Below are 27,631 nucleotides of genomic sequence, written 5' to 3'. Positions count from 1 at the left end.
GGTTTTACATCAATTTTAGCGGCTTGCGGGTGGGAGAGGTGGGTGAGGAGGGAAGTACCTCAATTTCCTCTTGGGCGATTCTGCAGGCTTCTCCAAACCCGATCACCAATGGGGGTGCGAGGGTTCCGCTGCGAAGACCACGCTCCTGACCGCCGCCCGAGATGAGCGGGTCGATCCTGACTTTTGGTCTGCGGCGGATATAACAGGCTCCGATACCCTTCGGTCCGTAGACTTTGTGGCCGGAGATGCTCATCAAGTCGACGTTCCACTTGCCGACGTCGACGGGAATCTTGCCCACGGCCTGAGCGGCATCGGTGTGGAAGAAGACACCCTTCCTTCGACACAGCTTTCCGATCTCCTCCATCGGCTGGATGACCCCAATCTCATTATTGACCGTCATAATTGAGACTAGCGCTGTGTCTGGGCGAATCTCCTTCTCCAGCTGCTCCAGATCGATCAAACCGTTGTTCTTGACGGAGAGATACGTGATATCATACCCCTCATCTTGCAAATGTCTACAAGAATCTAATACACACTTGTGCTCCGTCTGTGATGTGATGATATGCTTCTTAGACTTGTAAAACCTTGCCACACCCTTGATAGACATATTGTTTGACTCGGTGGCTCCAGAGGTGAATATGATCTCCTTCGGGTTGGCTCCGATGAGCTTTGCGACATGCTCACGCGCGACATCAATCGCCTTCTCTGTCTCCCAGCCGTAGGCGTGTGTGCGTGAATGGGGATTTCCGTATAGACCGGTATAAAAGGGAAGCATAGCATCGAGCACGCGAGGGTCCGTAGGAGTTGTAGCTTGCATGTCGAGGTAGATTGGTCGAGATCCCTCGTCCATTATCGTGGCTTGCTTGAGAATACCTTTTCGCCATCGCTGTTAGTTTCCCAATTGCCTCGCAATAAATACGAAACGGAGGCGAGAAAGCGAGGTACCGGCAGAAGGGGACATCATCGCATCCGCGGCCAGACCAACCTCCGCGGGTTTGAGTCCAGTCCCATTCATAAAATTACTCGCATCCATTCGTCGATTCTCAATGTCCACTTTTACAGCAGCCCCCCCATCCTTCCCGCTTGAAGATATGCACCTGCGCCGCAGCTGTGCTGTCAATCCCCTCTGCACAGTTGCAGCAGGCCTAAGTGAAGCACGAGAGAAGCTCGCGACGCATCGAACGGCCTTGGCGGCTGTCGTCATAACGCAAGAGTTGTGGAATCTCCCGCAGTGGTGTGGCTATCAGATAGCACAGGGGAAAGGTAAATGTCTGGTAAGAGGTAGAAGAGGTGGGTGGTGGTGAGGATGTTTGGTTCTACGAGTATGACTATCCGGAGCTCCAGAGGTGTTGGCGGGCGAAGAAAAGGCTTGCATTTATTCAAGATGGGTGGGAGCATCATAGTAATGTCACGTGAGATGGAGCGGGGTGGAAGGTCTTGGCAACGACTTTTTTTCCTTGGCGTGAAGAGATGCATCCTGACCGCTTGAGTCAGGTGCGCAGTGAATGTTCAGCTGGAATCCAGTAGACTAAATGTATCTCCGCGATCACAGGGCGGTCGTCATAAGGAGATCTATAAATTCAATTTATGATACTGTACAGCTACGTGCAGAAAGTTCTGACACCCCGGCTGGTACTGTAACACAAAAGAGCTATAGTAGATGTATTATCATGTACAGGTACTTCAAGAAGCAGATTCATTATCCTTCAAACTACCACTTCGTATGCCCTCCATCATTTGCAATAGCTGCCCGTATCCTATTTCCCATACTCCTAACTAATTTATTTAACAAATTTTGATCAATCTTCTCCCACTCTGCTGCCATCACAGTCTACAATTCATCTTCGTTACTAAGTTGATTTTCGATAGTTGTAAATCGGTATCGAAGCTGGGCTTTGAGAATACTCCAAACATTTTCAATTGGATTAAGGTCAGGGGAAGAGGCTGGAAGGCGTAGGATTTGAACCCCATATTCTGGGTAAATAGTCCTGTTGAGATCACTAAAGTGATATCCCACATTATCCAGAACAACGCAATAGTCCTCTATCTCGTTGTCAAGTGAAAGGAGATAAGGGATCAGGTATGGCTCATTGATCTCAGTTGCATATTGATGACTGTTAATACCGAGTCTGTCACGATCGGAGGTTTGTTCTTCAGGTTGACACTGTCGAAGGCGAATTAGAGGTGTCCGACTTCCATAAGTAAATGCAGTCCAGCATCCAACTCCAAATCTTCTAGATCAAAAGGTAGGTACAAGTTTTTGATTGAGTAACTCTTGTCCAGGCATGACTCGTACCCATCGATTATGGCGATAATCCTCAAACTCAACCTTAGACTCATCCAACCAAACCATTCTTTTCCACTTATCCAAATCCCATTCAATCTTCCATAGACACTAGTGTTTGCGTCGAATCTTTTTGAAACTATTGAGGAAGGGCTTTTTGCGAGGCATTCGTAGACTGAAACCAAGTCTTTTCACCGTTTTGTTCAAGATTGTACGACTAACTTGAATATCAAGCTCTTGAAGCTTCTTCGTAAGCTCTTCTAAAGATGCCCATGGATTTGCCTCAACTAGGGAATCCACTGTTTCCGCTATTTCTTTCGTAATTTTTGATGGTCTACCAGAACGAGATGTGTCATCTGAAGAGCCCCAAGTTTGAAATTGTTTAACAATATTGTGAATAGTAGAGACAGGAATTTTGGTTTTCTCAGCTGTTCACTTATACCCCCAGCCCAGACTTCTCAGAAAAATCACTTCCTGCCGCTTGTCATATTTGAATATACTCGAAATATGTGGAGGTGCCATTTACTGATTTTCAGAGAAGATTTGAGTTTCAAGAGAGTGGATAATCAATAGAAGAATACTAATCAGGGATGATGATACCCATTCACTAACTTGTTACCTATATGATTTGGTTACCTAAGTATGAGTTCATAATAATATATCTACTATAGCCCTTTTGTGTTACAGTACTAGCCAGGGTATCAGAACTTTCTACACATAGCTATAAATAATACGAGTTTTTTCCTAAGGAGTGGAAGAAGCTTTGAGCATGTGCTCATGTGTATTGATAGTTGGCAGCACTTGTAAAGTACGGGGGTTTTTTTTTTTTGTTAAATTCTAAAATCTATTTGCTTAAAGGTACAAACCTCCACTATAAGAGCACAGCCCGGCTAAAGCATGGATCCTAGATACAAGGGCATCTCTGCAATAACCACCCCACACCCCCGATTTAGTCCTTAGACATTCTTGTCAAAATCCTCCTCCACAGGCCTAGGGGAAAACAAGCCAGTCCAAGTCCCTCTGGTATGGGACCAACTGCACGTCCACCCCCATGAAAGCTCCTTCTGGACAAAACAAAAAAAGCACAAAACAGGACCGGCAGGAGCCAACAAGAAAACCCATACCATATTTTCTTGAGAAAGGAAACACAAAAGAAACCAACAAAGGAAACCACCTTGACTAAACCACATTCTCCATTTTTCAACCGGTCCAGCCTTGGCTAGCAGCTAGAAATATAGGAGAGAACCATGATGCATTCGTTTCGTGTAATGAAGGCAACCGACCTGTAAGTGCCGGCCTCTAGTGGAGTGATCGTTTATGGCTGGTTGAATGGGGGCATGACCGGAGGCAGTGCAATACCAACCACGCATTGCTGAGTAACCCAGACATTGGTAAAGAAGTAAACCCGACCAAGTAAAAGAACCCAGAGGAGCGGAGAAGTATTTGTAACCTCGCACAGCTTAGCCGAGGTGGCCACCATGAAGGGAGGAGAGAGACAGTAAACCACACTCTGGCAAAAGAGACAAAGCCCAGCCCCAGAGAGGGTGTATATTTCAATGAACCTCACGATGAGGTTTGGTGTCCAAGCTTATGAAGCTCCAAGTTCAGCAAGGAAGGGGGATCGTGAGGCATTTTGTGGAGTTTTACCCTGCTCCACCTTCCTAAAAAGGAAGGCGAAACTTGGAGTCAGGAAAATAGCGGAGGAGAAGCTTGACTTGTAAAGCACGGTGCCATACTGGTACTTGTACAAGCACGAGTACTGTACTAAACCCTCTCTATTGTATTCCCAGCCTGCACGATCTCCCTCACTTCATATCTTTGGCTTAACCTACGAGCAGTGTCGCCGTACCAGAATCGATCCCATTAGCGAGTCCCCGTTACAGCACCATTCGCCTAGCATAGTGCCGTACATACTCCCTTGTGGAGCAAGATACCACCAAACCTGCTAAATCTGAACACGCCGAAGCCGAGACCGCCCCAGAAGGAGGGAATGAGCCCCCAGCCACCAAGATTTCAAATATTAACCCCCCCCAATTACTTGAAATACCTTTGTGCCCTCTTTGGACACACGTTGACGTATCATAACTTAATATCGGTACTGGGGTAGGGGTAGCGGGAGTTACTTGTACAGCATTAATAGCATGACGCTCTGGAATATCGAAATTTTCAATAGCTGCGAAGATATGATACTAACCACAACTAAACGTGAGCAGAGAACTCACAGGAACCAATCCTCCGTCAATTCTAAAGGTACCCTTGGGCATAAAAGAAGAACGAAGGAAAGAAAGACAACCAATGGATCTTTTCATCTTCCGTAATTAGCTATTTAGATCCACACCGATCTACATCGATACCACTAGAGGGTTCAAGTCCATGTCATGCTAAATCACTCGCGAAATTGAAAGAACGGCCATGAGGGATTGGGTCTGTTGGGGATCCCATACTTCTGAATTAACGAATAAGAAGTTACAATAAAGAGCAGCTGAAGGTTCCCAGGTTACAAAGGAACCCCCTCCCTAGCAGCTAGATGTACAGTAGCACCACTGGCATACCGGCATTGTACCGTACTAGCATTAGCAGATCGGTTTAGACGCCGGGCACGGAAGCTCGAGACAGGGACACTCCAGTCAAGATCCCCCTCTGCTGTGGCACTTGCCCGGGCTACCCTTACTCCCACCCCAAAATTCACCTCAATCACCGCCCAAAGCAACCACTCGCATCTGAAGCTACGAAAGCGTGTTCGTGCTCGAAATTTCCTGAAAGTAGATACGGTAATACGATTCTCATAAATCTTGAGGCGGACAGATGATGGATGTCCTGTATGCCGTCGTTTGAGATGATCAAGTCTTGGCAACAATTCTGACCGCTGCCAGTACTGCACGAGTGCATAGCTGTCACTTCAGGGTAGAAGAGAATTTCTGTTTGGATAAATATCTTCCTGCAAGCGATATCGCTATTCCTAGGCTTACCCGACACTTCACTGTGATAGCTCAGAGATAATAGTGATCAGGATCCGTCCCTTTTACCGAGGCCCCTTTTTGTTCTTAAGCTTTCCTTATGTGGGAATGTGCTATCCACACCCTAACACCTTTACCAGTGTTTAGTGAATTCTGGATAACCCTTTAGTGAACCGAACAGAATATCTTTCTTGAAATTTTAGTTGAAAATGTCGGAATGATTCTAGGAGATGGGAGTGGAGTAACCGTCAGGGATAGGTATAAATTGGGTCGAGTCCCACCTTGGTCATTTTATTTCGACATAACAAACCCGAATCCCCTATTTATTGCCACACCACTCGATCCCTCCTGCTAGAATTTGCCAAAGAAATGAGTCGTGTTCTACTCACCGGTTTGTGCTAGACATTTTATTTTTTTGTGGGGTTTTGCTTATCTGTCTGATTCTAGGAGCTTCTGGCTTCATTGCCTGTAAGTTGGCCGTCGAAGTCCTGGGGCAATGGGGTATTGTGGTATAGTACTGTACAGTACTGACAAGCACTACCGATAGCCCATGTCCTTGAGCTTCTCCTCCAACGCGGGTAAGTCCTCCAATCTCCCTTCGCATGACCTGTGCTAAGGCTAGAAGATACTCTGTCCGCTTCACCGTTCGCAGTGAGGAAAAGGCGCAAAGGCTTCTTGAAGCACATAAGCAGTACAAGGACAAACTCGATTACGTTCTAGTCAAGGATATCGCCCAACCCGGAGCTTTCGACGAAGCAGTCAAGAGCGATCCCCCGTTCACAGGGATCCTGAACGTCGCCTCACCCTTCCACTTGAATGTCACAGACCCAAAGACCGAATTGATTGATCCAGCCGTGAATGGTACTCTTGGTATCCTCGGGGCTACAAAAGCTTTTGCATCAACCGTTAGGAGAATCGTATATTATTATTTAAAGCCCGCATTGGTGGTAGGAAGTTAATAAGTATTAGGTCATCACTTCATCTTCCGCCGCGATTGTGGATCCCAATAAACCTAACAACGGTGCCGGTTACACATACACCGAGAATGACTGGAACCCAATCACTCTTGAAGAGGGTCTCCTGAACCCAAGCAACGGGTACCGTGCTTCCAAGAAGCTTGCCGAGAAGGCGGCATGGGACTTTGTCGAACAGGAGAGACCCAATTTCGATATTGCTACAATCAATCCCCCGCTTGTTTTAGGACCCGTCAAGCCATATGTCTCTTCGCTGAGCAGTCTCAACACATCCAATGAAGTGAGGATCCACAGATCAAAAACGGGATTCAGATGGCTAATATGGCCATGCAGAGAGTCCTCGATTTCATCCAAGGAAAAGCTAAGAACGGAGCTCCTCCTTCAGGAGTCTATATTTGGGTGGATGTCAGGGTAAAGAAATTACCCCGGAGGAAAGGTAATAGAGACTAATACCTAATCCATAGGATCTTGCTCTATCGCATATTCTTGCCCTGGAAAACTTAGAAGCCGGAGGAAAAAGATTCTTCATCACCGAGGGCTATTTCTCAAACCAGAAAATTATTGATGTTATTCGCGAGAACTTCCCACAGTTTGTTGCCGGATTGCCAGAAGAGGATCAGCCTAATGGCGGATACCCACAGGGCCTGTACAAAGCAGATAATTCAAGGAGCAAACAGCTTCTAGGACTCACCTATAGGGGTTTGGGGGTGTCGGTAACAGACTTGGTAAAGAGCTTGGTGGAGTTGGGGGCGGGTAGATAAGCATCTGCTTCAATATTGCGGCGGTTTGTGAGAACGAGAGCTTGGTAACTGCGTTAGACAATTTATAAGGCTTAAAGCATCCTGTCAAAAGACGTGCTGCTCATTTCACCCTATCGATAGACTTATCACATTAAAAGAATGCAATACGAACGACTCTGAGGATATGTTTCAAGCTTCCGCTAAAGAACTGGATGCTGAAACGCGATTACGGTCAATGTTATCTGAATTCTTCCATACTTGAAATCTTTTTACTTTGTCTAGTGCTATTCTTTTAAATTGAGATATTTAGGTATATTACTATATAATACCTACAAGAGTTACTGGATTTCATGATTCAATCACTATCTACTACTGGTTCTTCGAAATGGGAACTGATATTAACTTACCATAGTTGATGGTTGATATTTTTAGATAGAGGCTACTCAAGATGGGTAACTCGAGTACTGTACTGTACAGTACCAACAGCCGGTAAGGGCTCAATATTGGCAGTAGGGCTGTTGTGGTGGCACTCTTACTGTACGGTGCCTGCCAAGCTCAATTTACGCGTCGACCCAACACCGCGCGTGGGTCGCGTAAATCCGGTCGTGAAATTTAACAAACTTGACGGAACCCCACCCAAAGCCCAATTTTGCACACTGTTCTGCATCGGACAGATTGTATGATACCAAAGAGAAAATCCAGCAACAAACACCCAGGATGTCGAGCGAAGGAGAAGGCGATATGGTGCTCTCCAGACTGCCGGAAACTGTTGATCCTATGATCGTAAGACCTGTTTCCCCACAGTTTGCCGCCAAAAGCTAATCGTTTATTTCCAACAGAGAGCGCATATATTATCACTATGTTCAGCGGTAACTCGCCATTCCCTCCATCTATCCAGTCCCCGTACGGCATGGGTATCTAACTGACCATAGCTCGGAGGAACATCAATGGTCGAAGACGGTGGCTACTCACTCGGAGACGATGCCTTGGCTTGTTTGAAAGACTTGAAGAGATGGCTGAAGTTATACGATCAAAAGATGAATCGGTTCGATGTATACTTCCCCCTGCCTAATACAAAATTGCAGGGACGAACTAACTAAGTGACGGGACGGACTAGGTCGCCCGATGTATGGCTGAAGCAAACCTAGTGAAAGGCGACCTACTCGAGATCCTGAGCGGATGGGAGAAAGACGAAATTGAGAACCGAATCAAGCAGCGATTGGCACTCGGTTGCGTCGAGTTACTGGTGCCGTTAACATGGCCATTCGAGAGGTACAACAGCCAAACCACTGTCAATCACCACCGACACATTCCCGTTCTACAGTTTGCGCAGGCGGGATACAAAAAGGCTATCTTACAACACCCATCCAAGAGGATCCTATCAAATATCGTCCGTGTGGCGCTGCCTTCCATCGCGGTGCCACCGAATGAACGGACAGAGAGGGACGAAGGAATAATTAAGCTTGTCCTTTATTTTTTCCGGAACCTGGTTATGATTGAACACCCGATGATTACGGAGACGGACACAGGGGAGGAAATATCCCGGAGCGCAACCATCGAAGCGCTGAAGGAGCAGAATGTGCTGCATCTTCTATTGGCAATGTCCTCTGAAATGGGGAATGAATTCAACACGCAGGATGTAGTCGTTATGGAGGTTATATACCACCTGGTTAAGAGTGTAGATATCGAAAAAATGTTCTTGACGGACGAACAGGAGTCACAGAAGCAGGGTCAGGATCTTACAGCGCTTCTAAAGCTCGAGGATGAAATGAAGAGAGCTAGTATTCGGGGTGCAAGTACTCGTCATAATAGGTTTGGGACTACAGTATGGATAGAGAGAGGTGACAAGACACGATCGTTTGTTTCTGGGCAGGGTGCTCTGCTGGGGAAGTCCACTGGTCTGGATAAGATGGATGCGTCAAAGAAGTGGAAGAAGCCGGGCGGCGCAGATACAAAGGGGATATCCCGTAAGGTATATTACACATTCCCATCATCCTTGGATCACAAACAACTGATTCCAGGATCTTATTTTATAGACTGAACATGACATGTCACTCACTCTTGAACGGCGCGCCAAAGCAAAACTCCGTGAATTCGTCGAGGGCTTCTTAGATGCTGGCTTTAACCCCCTCTTCAGCCACCTCCGCCGTGCCATTGATCGGGATGCCCAACGCCTTGTAGAATCGAACCAGCAACAGTATTTCTACCTAATAGCTTGGTTTCTCAAAGCCGAGCGCACCCGTCGCAAAACGTTCGCAAACTCCGAAGACCCTGAAACTTCCGACATTGAGAGCTTCAGTCTGGTGGCTTCGGTCCTAAACCAGGAATCTTTAATTACTTTAAATCGCCGAATGACAGACTGGTTCGACACAAAGCAGTGGACACCCTTACAATCCGCCATGCGCTGCTTCACACAGATCTTATTAACGGTTCAGGATATGGCTGTTTCGCCACTGGAAGACGACCAGGATATCGCGGAGAACATCCAGAATAGATTATTCTACGAGGAGGTGACCTTGGACCTCGTTGTCATGATCCTGCGAGCCTATACTAGGCAACCGTTTGGCTGGTTGGATGATTGCACGGAGATGGTACATGTGCACCTTAGGATGCTCGAGCGGTTTTCGAAGCAGCATGAACACATGTTCATCCGCTCACGGAAACGTGCTAGAGCGCAACGCAAGAAGAATCCTACCAGTGAGGATGGAGACGGAGGTGTGCCCGAAGAAGGGGACGAAGAGATGGCCGAACTGAGCAAAGCTACCATGAAGGAACGGGCGTTCGACTACTCGCGGTTTGAGCAGAAGTTCTTGACACAAAGTTGTGTGAATACGTTCCTGGCATTTATCGGGAACTACAAGGAGTTAAATTATAGTCAGATGAAGAGGGCTATTGTATTCTTTCATCGGGTGTTCGTCAAGAGGGAACAGGAGGTTTTACTGTTCAGGATTGATATCGTTGAGCTATTTAATCGAATTCTACAAGGCCCAGATGGACTACCTAGTAGTCATTCCGCGAGGAAAGAGGTGGATCAATTTTTCAAGCATTACATGCGAAAGCTGGTCAAGATGCTGGAGAAGAGGCCGGAGCTGTATGTTGAGCTTTTGTTTACAAAGATCAACAGCACGATGCATTACTTGCAGTTTGGCTATGAAAAGCAGATTAATGTTTCCAAACCAAGGTTCGTGATATCACTTCCCTGTTTCTACAATATATGCTAACCTTTCAACAGGGAAGCAGCGGAACTACGCATCAAGCCGGGTCTCGAATTCAACGAACAGGTCAGCGTTGCAGTGGGCGCGCTGTTAGATGAGAACAAGGGCGATGCAGTGGACTGGCTAAAAACTGTTCTCGCCGCCGCCATCAGCGAGCGCAAATCCTGGGAGGCAGGAGAAGAAGCAAGACTCGCACTAGGAGCTGAAGCCGCTGATCCAGACTCAGAGACCAATCCCCAAGCCCCCCCAAGCCCCCCTCCGTTTATAAACATAACGCCAGACAACGAAGTCCGCCAAACCGCGTTACTAAAAGACGGAAAACTCCGCCTCCTCCTAACAACCCTCAAATTTGAAAAAATTGACGCAGTCGACACTCTCAACACTCGCTGGATCATCCCCTCGCAGCTAACTTCTATAGACCTGCAAACCTCCCTCGAACTCCTCAAGCTAAACACCGACAACCCCCCAATCTTCCCAGATGGCCATCTCGCCGAAGACTTCATCTCCCGAAAGCCCAAACCCCGCGTCCCTGCCTTCGATTCCGACTCGGGCTCGGACCTAGAGCCCCTCTTCGAACCCGGCGGTCCAACACCCATGCCCGGTGCTGAAAAGCCCAAAAAGAAGTCCGCCAGGAAGCGCCGTAGAAAAGACCCCATGGAATCCACAGAGCTGGGCTCCGACCTTGACGACGCTGCGATCGAACGTGCCCTTGCGCGGAGGCAAAAAGAGAAGGAGAGAATGGTCATGATAAAGAGTAGTCTGTTCGTGCACGATAGCGATGACGAGAGTGACGAAGAGAGGGATAAGCTGTTTTACGAAAAGGAGAGGATGCAGGCGGCCATGGGACCTGTGGGGTTGGATGGAAGTGCTGGGCCGCAGATGGACTTTATGGAGTACGGGTTTGGGGGGGTTGGCGAGGATTGGGCAGGAAGCACCGGCGCGGGCGAGGGGAATGGGAGGAAGAGGAAGAACGTGGCTGGTGGGCAGGCTAAGGCAAAAAAGAGGAGGGCTATTGAAAGTGGAAGTGACGATGATAATGGGAGTAGCGCAGATGAAGAGAGCTCTGACGACGGTGATGGCGAGGAGCGGCCCTTTGCAAAACCACCGACAATGCCAGACGTCCGCACCCCGCCAGCAAGACCTAGGCGGAGAGGACCGGTAATTGTATCCAGCGATGAGGAGTAATTCCCTTACCCATTCACTCATGCTGGGCTACTGTATATGTGAAGACTTCTGTGTTTTATTAGTATAACACTGCTAGATTGGGGTTAATTCGGAATAATCTGTGTCCATGTACGATATCATTTTTTCTTTTACGAATACTATCCTCTGGGACACGTGAGGGAATGTTGGAGTTCTGCGCCGTGCTCGATATTTCCGAAAGTCCCCGGAACGTGAGCAATGTGTCCGTGGCCTAAGTTGTCATACACCAGTTCCCGCAAAATCTAGCCCCTTCAAGCCACCAATTACACCACCAGTGAACCACCTTTTCATTTCTCATCCCGGAGGCAGTTAACCGAACCAAACCAAGCTCAGTAGAAGTGATGAAAGCTGCACCACTCGTAAAGGGCGATTGTGATTGATTCTGCAGCCAACGCCATGGCTACATCCCACTGTGATATCATATCACAGGATGTGACTAACACCGGCACTACTATACGGTACGATACCAAAGCGACTAAACGTGTCCGGGAAGCACCGTCCGCTACTGTACCCCTCCAACAAATACCTAATCGTCCGTCCCAATTACCCGCATCCCGAGCGCGTGCCACCCGGAACCCGATCGCAATGTCCCTCATATCGCCCACCCCAGCCTTGTCCTTGTCCTTCATCTGCGCATGTAGAGGAATGGTAGTCGGCTGGGCATCGTGGTCTGTGAATATCGGTCCGAATTGCGCGGTAGTCACTTAGACATTCGAGTTATCTTCCGCGCCATCTTCTGCAACAGCGAGCTCTATGCATGATGCGGCGTATCTTTTTGACTGTTGCTGGTGGGGAAGCGGGGGGCTCTCGGGCTCCAGGGGCCTTCGGGGGTAGGGGCGGATGGCAAGAGACGGTCGGGGAGGCTGCAGGACAGCGGGGGGTGGACGGCACGAGTGATGTTTCGTGATTTTAGCTCTGTCCTTTATCTATTCCGGGGACTAAGCCGAGCAAACAAGCGGAATAGATGAACTAGGTAAGGGATCTCGAAGTTTAGACCTGTGAATGCTATCATACTATGCCTTCTGCTCCGGGGCAAACTTTCGGGCCCCATCTGCCTCCTCGAATGATGGCAGGGTTACCCTCTTCGCGCCGTAAGCGCGGGAAACTGGTGCTTGACTCCCCCAAAGCGTCCCCGGAAATGGGGAACGAACAACCGATTCACCAACGGTATAATTGCTAGATCGAAACCGCTTCATTTTGCAGAAACTGTTGAAAATTGGGCCCGCGGACATACTTCACGTTCCGGAGACTTTAAAGGACGTCGAGTAATGTGGCGGTATGATATCATGATAGAGATAAAGGTTTGAGAGAGGCGGTTTTTGTGACATAAAGTATCACTCGCCTAAAAACCTAGCTTGGTGCGATGCTGGTGATTGATTGTGTGGTCGCGATGTGTGGAGGTGTTCGAAACTAGGATGGAATGAGCTGAACGGGATCACAATACCATCGCGCGCACTCATGCTATATTCCCCTCTTTGATAGTGTCATAGCTTACAAATGTAATCTGTAATCCATCCCGAATTCCATCATGCTCGGAGCCATCCCATTTCTCGTCTTCCCGTGACCATGTTCCGACTGTGATCGCCTTGTCGCCTTGGACACGCAGAATACCATACTTTGCGGTTGGATATCGTGTTAGCCATCCGTGCTTATCAAAACAATTCATTTTCCTCTCGAGGATGATTCCTCCTGTGTCCCGCGCACGAATGGGCAAAACTGCCGTAGTCGATCGGCCAACGCGACGTCGGGAAGGGACTAGTAAGATCTGATGGGGGTTTTGGTAAGCGGCGCATGGAGGGTTGGGAGCAGGTTGTTTGAGAGGCAGTGTAATCGAGAGCCAAGTGTCCCCGACAGAAAGGTGTTATGATACTGCTTTTACTACCCGCGGGCATCTGGGTTGCAGGTCCGGCTGTCCTTGGCGGAGGTTCACTGTTGGGTGATTAGTTGGTTTGGTAATGTCGAGTGAAACCATCTATCCATGAATGCATGAGCGATCGTCCCCAAGGGGGGGATTCATGATTAATGAAGCGGTTGGGCAGTTTCTCTCTCTCTCTCTCTCTCTTTTTTTTTTTGGGGGGGGGGGGGATGGGACGGGGTAAAGTGTGCTTGAGGGAAAGAGAAGCATACCACTTGATAAATAATAAGACGGGAGAAAAAAACATGGAAGTAGTAATTTTTATCTATCTATCTTCAGAGTGAAGATGGTAGCTTATTTAACGTACAAATATTAGAGTTATTGATAATAATTTTCCTTGACAAATACCATTGTGCCTGTACCATACTCAGACCAAGATCTGTGATCATAATCCGAGTACGTCTGTTCCACCCTCCTCTTCCTCTTCCTCTAACCCCCCCCCCATACACTGGTGGGCTAAATAACCTCCTACAACAACAAAACCTCTATCCTAAATTCTCCCTCCCATCACATATCATCCGAGCAGCCGGCACCACCTTCTTGCGACAAACAGAAGATGGTGCCGGCAAAGCCAACGAGAGCTGTAAATGTGTTGATGGTATTTATGTGAAAGATACATTATAGTAAGAGAGGGGTATAAATTTCAGAACAGATTGGTGAAATAATAGTACCCCCCTGATTTGGAGGCTATCGAAATGGTCAGTAGAGGAACACATGAGGATTAAAAAGAAGAGCTGTGGGGAAGTACTTGTAGTTGCTATGAGAAAATAGGCTATTGGGGTGGTTGCACTCTAGCGCCGGCTGGAGTGTAACCGGAGAGTGAGAGTAAATGAGATAAAAGGGGGGAAATGTTTGGGGAGAATTCCCAAGAACTCTTCAAAATTAATAAGAAAGTTTGTATTGGAGGAGGAGGTACTCCAATACAAACTTTCTCACCATAATATGGTGAGAGAAAGGTCCGCAAACCACCATGTGGTTATAGAAGCTGCAGTGTTTGAGCCTCAGTGGTAGCGGGGAGGAGGTGGAGCTCCAACACCCATGTGGCTGGGTGTTGGTGATGGCAATTTGGGAGTAAGAGTTGGAGAGAAGTTCCAAGAACTAGGAAGTATTGGAGGAGGAGGGGCTCCGATACCAGTCCTTCATTACAATGAGAAGGGAGAAGTGTCTATGAACCACCATATATAACAGCTGAAACTGTAGTAGACAGGTCATAGTTGAATTGATGATAGTAGATGTTTTAACACCCACACAGCTGGGTGTTAGTAATGGTGGATGTAGAAGAAGTAGTGTAACACCCATGCAGCTGGGTGTTAATAATGGTGGATGTGGAAGAAGAGATCCAACACCCATGTGTTCGGGGTTGGTGATGGTGGAGGGGAGGTAGCTCCAACACCATGCAGCTGGGTATTAGTGATGCTGGTAAAGGGGGAGGAGCTCCAACACCTATGTCCCTAGGGTTGGTGATAGTGGTGGAGGGGTGGGAGCTCCAATACCAACTCCCCCATTACTATATGGAGGGTAGGGAGATGTGGAGGTGCAGTTGTAGTATCTAATTTTACCCATTGGTAGGTCTAGAGACGATTACCTTCTACTTTGGACGTTGCCAGTGTAGAAGGTAATTGTTTTCCCCCGACTGGGAGACCCCTCGAGAAATTCCTTGGTAGGAGTTGTAACTCTCGTCGTGGGGTTCCGGAGTGCCGGGAAGGGGAGAAGCCCCAAATGCTGAAAGACAGTAGCTTTCCGCAGAGCTCTGCTTTGAACACCACACGGGGATAGTAGCGCTATTAATCCTGGAAGAGGGATTGCTCCGACATGCGTCGTCAGGAGAGAGAGAGAGGAGGGTGTGGGTGAGGTATTTAGTGATAGCAAGATAGAATCTCTTAGGTCAGACGAAAAGAACGTAGTCAGGCTCTAGAGTTACGGAGACTCGGAGGACACAGCAAAGGAAAAAAATTGCATTGCCCTTTCTTATGAGAGTAGAGGTGGGTGATATGGTATTCCCTGGCTACGATACTGCTTTAAGAATGCTGTGAAGGTAGTGGTTCGGGGGTTGGTAGAGTCGGGAGAGGAAGGACAAAAGCAGCAGCAGAGGATGTGGGGTGCTTCATATATTGAAAAGAGAGAGAGAGACTCTAGAGCCTGTCCGGGGGTGGCAGTTGTCCTGGTGTGGTGGTGGTATGAGACCATACTTTTATGGCTGAAGGAGTAGGTGGTAATAAGGGTGATCGAGAAGTTCCGAGTAGGGGTAGACTACCGGAGGGAGATAGCAGAAAAGAGCCTAGAGACGCAGGATAACTGACGGTCGGGATAATAGCCGGTTGTTTTCCTTCCCCTACTATCGAGATGGAGGTAGATGATATCGAGAACGGTGCGTGACCTCTCGCCCGAAAAGTTGGTCAAGTATGATACCGGCTGAAACCCCCCTGTCCAATTAAAGTTATATAACTCAGGAAAGTAAAGGAAGGCATCTCAAGCCCAGAGCGACAAGTTCTAACCGTTTCTAAGTTTGGAGTTAGCATTATGGCTTTGAAACCCTGAGGGAAAGATAAACTTACCCAGTTAGGACTCATAAGCACCACGGCCCAAGAGCAGGCCACTTCACACAATACATACGGGCAAGCCGTGATTCCCGATACTATCCAAGTTCCCCTACGCTGCTCCCAAAGTTCAATACCGTAGTAAGAGCTGCAGCGAGGAGTGTGGTGGGGGCGTGCGTGGTAAGGATGACAGGGTGTAAGGGAGATGTGGAGAGGGAAGGAAGAAAGCGGAGAAGACTCTTGCCTGTATTTACAAGTCTGAGCCTAGTGGCTAGGTTGTATATCACAGTTCGTGCAAGATGGGGACCATATGACGGTTATCGGGTTACTACATCACGACCCCTCACTCGTCGGGGCGGGGCGGGGCGGGGATGCGGGCGGGGTCCAAATCAGGCGGCCGACCTCGATGCCGAGCACACAGGCCGAGTTATCAGCTTGATATCATCTCACACCAATCTAGTAAGGCATTGAGTAGATGGGATTGGCCCTAGGGTCTCTCTTCTTTTTTTTTACCTATTATCTAGTTAAGATACCTAACTTGATTGCTTGCAGCAAGTCATTCCGCGTGAATATGTTTCCATCACTCGGCTATTTATTTGGTGGCACATGGTTTGAACATATTTTAAGCTCTTATTTGTACTGGCAGAAAGCCTTCCATGTCTCTGGCCGTGACCACGGATACGTACCGTACCAGCCGTTATCGCGGAAATCATCGGATCAGACCAGTACGAACTCCAACGTTGGAGCTCAGAAACCTCAAGGATATTCATTAACCCTTCGATGACAATGTGACCCCGTGGATAGAAGAGCCTCATGGGCCACGCCAAATAACCACTCGAGATTCCTCCAGCCTTACTTTCTCTATGTTGTTTGGTGTTTGCCACGAGTAGACTTGGCTCGTGAGGGAATGGGCGGGAGCTACTGGAGATTTACCATGAAGTTCGAGCCCGCCATTATAGGCTCGAGAAGAAAAGCCCGAGCTGGCTCGAGCCTGGATGCTTTAGTAAACATAGGATCTCACTTGCTTGGCAAAGTTGAATGTGGAGCAATGTGGGGAGAAAATGGCACTCAAAGTAGAAAATACAAAAAATAAAAAAGGAATCAATTGTAGGCTGTATTTTCTTGCAAGATTTGATGGGCCTCCTCAACTCCCAATTCCTCCTCAGAATCTCACATAATTTCCCAATCTTCGACTTCTCGTAATATTATATTTCACACGGATACTCACCAGTCGAGTTCCCGTATCACATCTTACCAATTCCAAACACTTGCCCCTTCTACTACTGGAGTTAATACTGCTTAAATGCAAGACTCAGGGGACCCCGTACTCTCACTCTTACCGCTTTTTCTTTGTAGAAATTGCGGTGGGTATCCTCCGGATACCAGTTTTTATCAGGATAAATCCATTGCGAGATTTCAAATCCTGATAGTATATAAGGACTATTCTGACTTAGGTTCTCTGTGTACCGGGTCCGTTGAACCAAGGATAGTAGAAAAGACCGGAGAGGGGACCGACGCTTTGCTATGAGACATGTAATGTATAGGTATGCATCACAGTATAAAATGCTGCTGCCGGCAATAGTTGTGCCCAGTTTGGCACTTTGTCCCCCCTACCAGGTTCTCACTCATGCACAATATCTAAGGAAATTATCGTATCGTGGATCTCGAAGTGAACAAGTTCCAGAGAGTCTCTCTGGTTAATTGCGCGTTTTTTGGTCCTCCCCCCACCACTCCTATGGTGGAGATTCAACAGTGTCACCGGTTCGGGAAACTTTCACGTGAAAGTCACCAAGTTATAGCCAAAGGTCTCTCAGGTGTTGCCTTATTGGACGAAATACAACACTAGGAATAAGTCACTTGCGTGACAATTCCCTAACTCTAGCATCAGTAAGTAAGGAACATCACGGCATCACGATCCCCACCAACGACAACAAAGATAAAGCACCTTTGTACAGTACACGGACCTTAGGATGCAGGATCCATCTCCGACAGGAGCGGGCTCATGTGGGCGAACCCTAACTGACAGCCCGACAACGTCAAAGAGAGGGTTAAGTTAACTCAGAAGGGGAAAATCTGTACCATAGATCCATACTTTATAGGAATTCACTCATTCTAAGTAAGATTTATATGAGACTCATAGGGGACTTTTTTACTTAATAATAATGATATCATGCTGATATGACTTGAAATTCTCACCTGAATCTTATTATAGGATAAGGCCTATCTAAATGCAAGTATTATTTATTTAAATTTTGTAAACAATAAAGTATAATTCAGCCTAATTTTAAGTTTGACCATATGGATATCTGTTAGTATAATATTTTCTATAAAGTTAATTAGCTCATAAGCTGTAATTAAGTAGTTTCTCTTTCTACAAGCCTCTTACTTAACTGTAATTATTATAAGAGAATCTTTTGACTTTCTGTTAATATTTTGATATTCTATAATAATTTTGTATTAGGGCCAGTTTACCTAACCATCACAGTGTGAAATTTGGGTGATAAAGCTGGACAGTTACAAGGATTGTAGAATTCAATTTCTATAAGATTCATATATTACTTACAGGTTATATTAAAGATGTTTCATAAAAAATAGGCTAATTACTAATAATAGGCTCATATGAGAGAAAATAATTATTTGTAATATAAGAAATATATAAATCTAAAAGCTTCCAGAAAATCATAGGCTTACAAGTAAATGGGTATAGCCTCAGGCTTATTATAGAAATAATCTACCAAACTATTCTAGATTCATATAAGGCTCATCAAAGGCTTATATGGAATTAATGAATTCCTATAAAGTAATTTGCTTCCTCCTGCCTCTACGGCGTAGCCCGCAACCCCAAGGAACCAAGACGGGCTTAGCACTATCCAAAACCTCCGTTCCTCCCCGGGATTGGATACTTTATATCATTCACTAGGGGGAAGGGACCCCAACCTCCAGTTGGTAAGGTTGTTGTTCGACGACATGGGACATGCGATATAGTCTATTAAGTCGACGTCGACCTGATTGATGTCCCTCCAGGCCTATCTTGCCCATGGGAGGCAGCATTCCAGTACCCGAGCATTTCGCCAAAGGAGATGCGCTCCGTAGACACAGATACGAAAGTCGAGTATCGATATCATGTGGAAGCAGGAGTGAACGGGGCCCGTGTTTCGAACAGGGAGATTCCATTGGGCATGAAGAGTAGCAGGCCAATTATTATTCCCGAATCCTCCAGACTATCTTGCCACAGGTGGCTATCTCAAAATTGCGCATCCAGCGCGGCATACCGTGCTTGCCACAAATCCTAAGCACTCGGAGGAGACGGATAATTCACTGGACGTTGTTCTTTCCTTCATAGATGCTGCTCAGGAGGTATGTTCACCAACTAGAAATTCCTGGCATAGTAACTATGGGGAGGTGTCGACAAGTCGGCCTTTGGACTTTAGAAAATCGCCTTGGTTTACACGATTCACACAAGCTTGATTAGGGACACATGTCATTTGGAGATCATCCGGATGAACCTTTCATAGAGACTCAGTAGCATTCTCCCAGATCTTGTTCACGGGATAGTGTTGGAGCGGAAAGGTTAGTAGGGCAGCACCGGATATTAGTCCTATAGCCCGTCCCCTTTAGCTAGTATAGGGTTGGAATAGACCAAGGTCAAAATACCAGACGCGATGTTAAAGATTGTCTCTCGGCAAGTGACTTCTTATGGCCAGCTAGAGCCCCAGATCAAATCTGACATACAGAGCACCCCTTCAGAACCACCAATCTCACATTTGGTAAACACTATGATGCGAGATATATAGTTAGAGTGCCACTCTGTCAGGATGAGGAATACCTCAATATCGTTACCAATCATGCCATCTACACCTCGCCCGCTGGTAATATCATTGACATAGCCCTTGGCTTTTAAAACCGTAGGTATAACCATAGTCCTCAATTCCCAAATACCTCGGCATTCATTAGCCACTACAAAAATACATATGGGACAATCATAGCCAACCTTCTTCGACACAACAAGACAGCCTAGATCTTGACCAAATGCACCGGAGGATAGTTCAAAGAGCAGCAGGGAAAAATAAAGCAGCTTAGTGATAATCAGACTGATAAACCCGTAATATATCCCACTCCAAAAAGCTGTTTTTCTTTGTTTCCCGAGTAGCCGTGGGGGCTTCAACCCGGCGAAGGCTGCGCAACGGCGTGATTCGATAGATTACCCAAAACACAACTCCAGAAATTCAAACAGACATCCGATCTTTAGATTGTTGTCCCCGAACCTTCCCACGACCCACAGGGCTTCGGTGGCTTCTCTCATCTTCCTAGAGCTATTGTTCAAAAGCCAATAGCGAAAATGACAGACAAGCACCCATGCAGTCCGCAGTGTAACTGCGTGTCCAGGGATCCGCAACCCCCCCCCTCCGCGAAGAAATTCTGGGCCAAACAGGGCCTAACAAAAATGTGCAAGCCCAACAGCATATCCCGGGAAAGCCTGCTCATGAGTGGCATCACATCAAGTCCCCTCGCCCTCGCCCCAAGCCAACACATAAAGAAATAGTCAACATGATCCACAAAGACACGGTCAAACACACATTCCCCAACGGCGCCTGCGAGCGTGATTCACAATTCCGAGTGAATATACCGGAGCCCGGGCGAATCCGACGGACTCGGGCTCTCCCGGGTGCGGGAGGGGGATGAAAGGCTGACAAGCACCAAGTCGTCTCGACGGGTGTGGATTATCAGCCTTTCGAACACGGGAAACGTGACCGGTGAATGACCGAGAAATGGATGTGAGGAGGGCTGTAGTCTAACCAACAAAAAGATTGGCACGATATCACTACTCTGTCCACCTATTTACCATGAACGAATTGAAAATCGTCCTCTCTCTCTTTACCAATATTTTTTTTTTCCTTTCTTTTTCCACCTCAAGGTCAATTCTCCATTTATCTATTCGTCGATTCAAGAAATGTGCTTATCACACCCCTTTGCCACACCATTTTCTCAATCCCGCCCCGCCGCCTCGCAGGGAAATGAGGCGAGAAGAAACACAAATCGAACCATACCGAGTGATAATCTATGACGATTATATTGCCATGAAGCAAAACTGCAATCTGTCCACTTCGTATGATATGGTACTGTACAAGTAATATACATTTCGCACACCGAGGGCAAAGAGACCACGCAACACCCCAAACGCAACGCTCATATTCCCCACTACACTCGAGCATAGAGAGTAAAGTGTACATAATATAAGAATTAAGTATACGTATGCCATTTCATGCTCTGTGATAGGTAGGATAGCGCACAGAGGGACAGATATAATATCTCTTTATGGCTCGGGATGACTCACGGGAATTAACACCCTCCCCCTGTTCGTTCACACCTACCGTACTCCAAAATGGCAAGTAAAACGCTGTTATAACAAAATTAGCCACAATAATTACCACCAATGCACATATTATCCACATCCCATCCGTGCCCATATAACTCCAGTTAACCAATCTGCCCTCTCTCCTCCCCCTCCCCCCCACGGTTCCTGCGCAACCGACGCTCTGACTTGGCAGCACCTACCGATGACTTACCCATCCATCCATCCATCGACCCATCAAGTCCCGGGTACCGGTGTTACCGCTCCCTTCCTCCGGTAACTTAAGGTAAGATAATATAGACAGAGCCTCAAGCCATGCGCTGTGACGTAATTCACGATAAGGCTGTCTTAGCCTTGCTGTAAGTACTGTAGCACGGCATCGCACCAGCGCTGCTATCCTACGCGCAAGATGGATCAAGGGAGGGAGGGCAAATTTAAGCAACCCCAGAGTTCGGCATCTACGGTATGGTATTCAGGCCTTGCTGTATATATCATAGGAGAGTGGCTTTGAGAAGGCGCACGCGGGTGTTGGGATGGATAAAGTGTGGGGTGCGCATACAGATAGTCTACCGGTACTGCAACCCTGCAGAAGGGAGGGAAGGAGTTACAGGTGAGGTACGGGAGAAAGGTGTTCACGATATCCTGCGAAGCCTCTCGATGGAAACGTGTTTATAGACTATGTAGCAAGCAAGTCTAGAATGGTGAAATAAACTTATATACTCACGTTTCCTTTGTTTTTTTTACACCCTAAAAATATATATCCGGTACCAACGACCGATCGACCTAAAAGTATCCACAAACTAAAAAGAAAAAGAAGCCATATTGGTAGACAAATGGTGATGTGTTTTATGTTTTTCTCTCTCTTCCTTTCCCTCTTCATCTCTACAATAAACAGCAACCCCCCACAACCAACCCCCGCGGTCGAGACAACACAGAGCAAAGAAAGAAGCAATCATGTTCCATTCTTCATACGTTACGACACCCAACCAAAGTTCCGATGACACCGAATTCCCACCAGTTGCGATAACAAAGAAAAGGAAAAAGTCCATGTCTAGGGAATGAATTCCTCCCACTATATACGGTAACCACTCACTGCCCCTTCTTCTCGGCGGAAGGAGTAGATGGTTGCGGCTTTCCCCAGCTCCAGGACCACTTGCCTGTCGGAGCGGTGCCCGGGGAACTCTCGCTGGTCGCATCACTCATCGTGACGTGATCAAAATCACCTTCGGCACTCGACATGTTGCCCGAGCTGGGGGACTTGAAGAACTTTCCCTTCTCCAAAGGGTATGCTCCAGTGGCCTCGCCAAGAACGGATGCGATGCTGGTTCCTCCAGCCGGTTCGCCTGTTCCGCGGATAGTATTCATCTCCTGGTCCAACGCGGCCATAACAACCTTCAATCTCTCTCTCTGAAGCTCGATAAACCGAGTCTTCTCGACCTTGCTTTCGATCCCGGGAGGAATTAAAGTTGCCGAATTCGGCATCCCATCATGAGCGGATGGATCCCCCTGCTGTTGTAAGGCGGACGACAAGAAATGGTAGAAATCTGTAGCCATTTGTGGCGCATAGGGCGTAATCGGTGGAACTCTCCACCGTGTGAATAGGTTCTGAACAAACGAGGTGGGATCCTCCGGAGGCGGAGGATGTTGCGACTGTATGGCCGCCTGGTGGGCCTGTTGGAGGGTTCCAAATAAGGATTCCCGGGCATAATCGATAAGTTTACGTATGTACTCGACCCCCGCGGCCTTGGCCTGATCGTGGGTTCGGGTAATGAACTCTTCTATCTCCCTTTCGTGGGCGTCCAGTGTTGGGTGGACATGTTCTACGTATAACCTTGTAGCTCCCTGGAACTGCGGTAAGACCAGCCACAACATGAAGCCCGCACGGATCTCCTGGTAAAATGGGAACCTTGATAAAAACGGGGTTAAGATAAAGCTTCGATAACATCATCCCGCAATTCCGGGAACTTACCAGCAAAGAATCCAACCCGTCCATGACTCAACAACCAAAATACAAGCGATGACCACCCAGTACATCAGCCATGGTGTCAATTGTGTAGGATCGTTGGCCTTGAGGGCCTTGTACGAAGCGAAAACAGGAAAGAGGAAAGTAGCGACAGAACTAGAGCACACACGAGACAGTCAAACGTTAGCAAGGGGGGTTGTGAAGGATAAATTGTATTCAAGTCGGGACCAGAGTTGATAAGCGGGAAGCCGGTTGAAGCTATCCGTCGCATCGAGATACGGAACTTAATCTCAACGATGTGGGTTCGCTAACTCACCAAAGAATCTTAGCTAGTAAATCAAACATTGTGGGGGATGTGTAAAAAGGGCAATATCGATGGATAGGATAGATGTCAAATCAATAAGGTTTGTCGAAGATGAGGGCGTTGTGACGATTGACGATCGATAGATGTGAGGATGGATGAAGCTACGGATGGAACTGAAGATGGATGGAAACAGGCGGAAGAGGGATGATAAAGAGGATCTTGGGAAGAGTCTAGGAAGATACGAAGGGAAGTGTGGGGGGGAGGGGTGTCGTGTGTGTTGTTTTGGTTTCTGTGGTGCGTGGGGAGGACAAGAGGGAGGGTTTTGTGAATTGTAACGTAGAGGAGAGTGGAGGAGAGGAGGGGCAACTGCAGCAGGCAGAGGAGAGCAAGCAACCAGCATCGAGGGAGCCCCACCACACCGAATAAAAAACAGCCCCTCTCCTCCTCTCCCTGGTGCAGCTCAGGCAGCATAAACAGCCAGCCACAGTATCACAGAGAAGAGGACAGACCGAGCAAACTAAAGCCAGCTCTCACTCTTTTTTTCCGCAAGTAATCTCTACTCGAGCACTAGACAGAAGGAAGTAAGAACAGGTTGCAACACTCTTTACTAAATAGAATCCACAGAAAGGACAAACAATTCAAAATGCTCAATTATCGCCAGCTCTCTCTACTCTCCCCAAAGTTTGACGGAGTGACTTGCAGCGACAGCAGTACAGTACTCTCCCCCCAGCCTCTCTCCCTCTCTCTCACTTCCCCAAGAAACGATGAGAGATTACCCCGTGACCGGGTCAGCATCACCCCCCAGATCACGATCAGCGCCATCTAGAATCCCGATCCATCACTCTAAATTCTAACTTTGAGGCTTCTCATGATCCTCCATTTTTCGAATACTCACCTTACGCTTCTCCGCTGACCGATTGATCTCCCTCATCCTCTGTCTCTCTATATCTCCATTTATCTCTCCCCAACTGGCCGAACCTTCCATCCTCTAATCAAAATCGTCTCATCCTTCTTCTCCTCACCCTCTTACCCACTTCAAGCTTTCAATCAACCCTTTCTCAAACCCCGCACTGTTTACACCCTTACCGGTTCCCGTACTCCCTCACTCCGCTATTCATCCCCTCCCCAGCTTCTTGATGTTTGTCGAGAATGAAGCTCCCTTGGATGTGCGGTTATACCGACTCTGATCGACTTAGGTCAAGATTCGTCCGTGGCGTCAGGAGATTCGTGTCAATCAGCCCTAACCCTCCCCGAACCCCCCGAAGGAAAGGGCAACGGAAGAAGAAAGAATAAAAAATACTCGTCCGGTAAGAAATAAGAAAAAAACAGCATCTGTCTGTGGCTCCCGACTCACTTTCGCTCAATTTGCCGCACCGAGGATTACCTACAGTTGCCATGTGTCGATCAAGTTGGCTGTTGTTTCTCCCCATCAACTGGGCAACGCCCCACCACCTGCCACCTCTCACAAATGGCCGGCAAACAAAACAAAGGGAGTCAAGTATCATCCCCCCGGTATTAGAGAGATAGGGAATCCAAAGGTATTGTTCTCTACTACTGGTGGTTGGTTTCATTGTTGGGAGATCGTTGTGCACTCTTTTTTGCTGCTCAAGAAACTGGTACTTTAACTTGAGCGGAATTGTACTCGTACACGCATTGTCATACTGTGGGACGGCCAAGGTTTGTACCACTTCCTGCTCATTCATGTTCAGTTGTTGCACGGCCAGCCACCACTCTCCTTCCTCTTTGCCCGCACCTCACCAGAGTCGTATGTCCGAACAGGCACTCCCTCATTGACGGGTGAGATCACTTGCGTCGACCCGCCCCCCTCCCTCCTACCTCCTTCGCAATCCCCTGCGAGTCCGTAGTGCTGCGCTGGCAAGAAATTGTCCGTGACAGCTAAATAGCTGCTGTCTTCCTGCCACCCACCTTGTATCTCTAATCTCCTCATTCGCCCCAACCACTGACTGCCGTGTCAATTCTGAAAGAAACTACAGCTCTCCAAAAGAAATTCTCATCAAACAAACAGCTTCCCCCACCATCCTGGTAATGTGTATCCTACTACTTACCACCGCCCACCCCGACTACCCTCTTATCGTCCTCAACAACAGAGATGTACGTTTGCTTTCTTTTTCACCACCATTTCCACCACATCAGATGACTCGGTACTAGCTTCCCCACTCTGTGAGGGCGTTAGTATGCATCCCCCCCAAATTTCACTATAGCTGTTCCTTCCACACGTGCTCTTCGCTCACCCAGTGCCTCTAGGAGTTCCTTCATCGCCCGACACAACCAGCCGCCTTCTGGGAACCCCCGTACTCCCATATATTCTCGGGTCGAGATCTCGCCCGTCCTGAGCACGGTTTGCATACTCCCTCCCTTATTCCCGCCCCTCTACCCATCCGCAGATCGCATGTATCTAACCATCCATCGCCAGGCACATGGCTAGGAATCACTCGCTCCGGGCGCCTAGCCGTCCTAACCAACTTCTGCGAGGATTCGTCTGCAGCGGCAATTAGCCAAAAGTCCCGCGGTTCAATAGTAACATCGTTCCTGACGTCACACGAGGACCTCAATGGCTCTACAGAATCATGGCTCCACCGGCTCCTTGCAGACGGAAAAATGAAGGGCGTGGGAGGGTTCTCCCTCTTGTGCGGAATCCTGCGTCCAAGTTCATCCAGTAGCGACCCGAAGGCAAACTTGGAAAAAATTGCCGTGGTCTGTAATCGAACCGCCGCTGGTGACGAAGGGGTCGAAAGCAGCGCACATTGGATTGCAGGCAGCAAAGGCGAGACCCATGGCCTAAGCAATTCGTTATTCGACGATCCCTGGCCAAAAGTGGTGATCGGCAGAAATTTGCTCGCAGAAACCATCGAGAACTCGGCCGGAAAGTCTGAAGATGAATTACTGGAGGGTCTGTTTGCTATCCTTAGCCACGATACGATGCCTGTTACGAGGGGGAAAGATAGTGCGACGCAACTAGAGGCTCTGCGACACTCCATTTTCATCCCGACGTTCGAAACCTCCCCCGAGACTCCCGAAACGAACGGCCATGATGAATCCGTTGCTGACGAAAGTCGTGGCGTCGAAGTTGCAGCCAACAGCGGTGATAGAGTGGAGCACTACTGCGCCACGCCAGATGAGGAGGAACACAGATGGATCCATCCTGAGAGACTATACGGAACGCACAAGCAGACCGTTATACTCCTTAACAAGAATGGGAAGGTAAATTACGTTGAGCGAACGCTATACGACAACGACGCGAAGCCGGTAGACAGGAAGGATAGAGACATTGTATGCAAATTTGATATCGACGGGTGGGATGATGTGCCCACTACTACAGCATAAGTAGAAAGGAAGGGCTTATATCACACAAGCCGAAATTCAGGAAGTGATCTTCATTTGCTATTTCGTGCCAGTCCTTTTCAACTACTTTCACCCAGAACCCTCCCCGTAACATCCATGTATCATCTTGTCTTTTCTTCTCTCCCTCTCTCCCTCTCGGGTATACTCTCGACATCATGTACTGTACAATCATCTCACGCAGTTTACAATCAAAACATCATAGTCTACTACGCTTCGTCCTGTCATGACGGCATCACACCGCGTCTCATACAACCCCCCCAAAAATAAATCATGACCCACCAAAACCATGCCACTCATCCCTATCATCCCCACCCACAGGTTATAACCAGCCCACAGAGCGCCCCACCTTCGCAAAAAATCACAATTCCTACATCTCCCGCACCTCGTCATCACCGCCGCCATCATCGGAAAACTTAGGAACCAAAACCACTACTGTACTTGTACATATCCCTTCAGCGCACTATTTGGGATAAGAAAAAACTCCCCCCAGGTGAGTAAAAAGTGCGAATCCGCGGGAAGTGGGTTCTACGGGAGAGTTATGCTTATTCATCGTAGCTTTTGGCAATTGATAGATTTGGAGCGCGGCATGATGGGGGAAAGGTATGATAGGACCTGGTGTATACATGACGTATAGTAGGTTTTAGCTCAGAGGGGAATTCAACTGCTGAGGAATTGTGACCCGAGTATTAGATATGGAATATCCAAATGCCTGTAGCACCGTGACAGCATACTCGTATGATAGTATGATAGGCTACTCGTAGAGCTGACGTAACTTGCTGTATTAGCACATAATATTATCACAATATTAGGCAGCCGTGGCTGG

The 27,631-nt window shown here is 47.8% G+C and overlaps 4 protein-coding genes; 3 read left to right on the top strand and 1 right to left on the bottom strand.

Annotated features, from left to right (window-relative positions):
• Positions 1 to 5,430: 5,430 nt before the first annotated feature.
• Positions 5,431 to 6,976, top strand: GSTUM_00004447001 (uncharacterized protein; the record flags this gene model as incomplete). XM_002835885.2 has 7 exons in its annotated part: positions 5,431 to 5,632; positions 5,689 to 5,709; positions 5,789 to 5,819; positions 5,867 to 6,158; positions 6,211 to 6,495; positions 6,549 to 6,626; positions 6,680 to 6,976. Exons 1-7 carry the CDS (start codon positions 5,611 to 5,613, stop codon positions 6,974 to 6,976), a joined length of 1,026 nt encoding a protein of 341 aa, XP_002835931.1. The 5' UTR covers positions 5,431 to 5,610.
• Positions 6,977 to 7,672: 696 nt separating this feature from the next.
• GSTUM_00004446001 (uncharacterized protein) lies at positions 7,673 to 11,355 on the top strand (the record flags this gene model as incomplete). The annotated part of the gene is made up of 5 exons (XM_002835884.1): positions 7,673 to 7,738; positions 7,888 to 8,007; positions 8,073 to 8,927; positions 8,992 to 10,136; positions 10,188 to 11,355. 5 exons carry the CDS (start codon positions 7,673 to 7,675, stop codon positions 11,353 to 11,355), a joined length of 3,354 nt encoding a protein of 1,117 aa, XP_002835930.1.
• A 10,645-nt stretch (positions 11,356 to 22,000) lies between these two features.
• GSTUM_00004445001 (uncharacterized protein) lies at positions 22,001 to 23,800 on the bottom strand. XM_002835883.2 has 3 exons: positions 23,458 to 23,800; positions 23,148 to 23,297; positions 22,001 to 23,084 (listed from the first exon to the last, which is right to left on the bottom strand). Exons 1-3 carry the CDS (start codon positions 23,484 to 23,486, stop codon positions 22,268 to 22,270), a joined length of 996 nt encoding a protein of 331 aa, XP_002835929.1. The 5' UTR covers positions 23,487 to 23,800; the 3' UTR covers positions 22,001 to 22,267.
• A 1,691-nt stretch (positions 23,801 to 25,491) lies between these two features.
• GSTUM_00004444001 (uncharacterized protein) lies at positions 25,492 to 27,002 on the top strand (the record flags this gene model as incomplete). XM_002835882.2 has 3 exons in its annotated part: positions 25,492 to 25,557; positions 25,711 to 25,804; positions 25,880 to 27,002. 3 exons carry the CDS (start codon positions 25,492 to 25,494, stop codon positions 26,788 to 26,790), a joined length of 1,071 nt encoding a protein of 356 aa, XP_002835928.1. The 3' UTR covers positions 26,791 to 27,002.
• Between the last annotated feature and the right edge of the window lie 629 nt (positions 27,003 to 27,631).

This window comes from Tuber melanosporum (assembly GCF_000151645.1).
Source record: "Tuber melanosporum whole genome shotgun sequence assembly, scaffold_12, strain Mel28".
Lineage (NCBI taxonomy): Eukaryota > Fungi > Ascomycota > Pezizomycetes > Pezizales > Tuberaceae > Tuber > Tuber melanosporum.
This window is presented reverse-complemented; position numbering and strand designations above follow the sequence as displayed.

What these genes read in the sequence shown, in the direction of transcription:
- GSTUM_00004445001 (XM_002835883.2), bottom strand. Translation starts at nt 23,486, where the DNA reads ATGTTTGATTTACTAGCTAAGATTCTTTG. An exon ending in TTACTAGCTAAGATTCTTTG is followed by an intron (nt 23,298 to 23,457) that starts GTGAGTTAGCGA and finishes TGTGTGCTCTAG; the next exon opens with TTCTGTCGCTACTTTCCTCT. An exon ending in ACGGGTTGGATTCTTTGCTG is followed by an intron (nt 23,085 to 23,147) that starts GTAAGTTCCCGG and finishes GTTTTTATCAAG; the next exon opens with GTTCCCATTTTACCAGGAGA.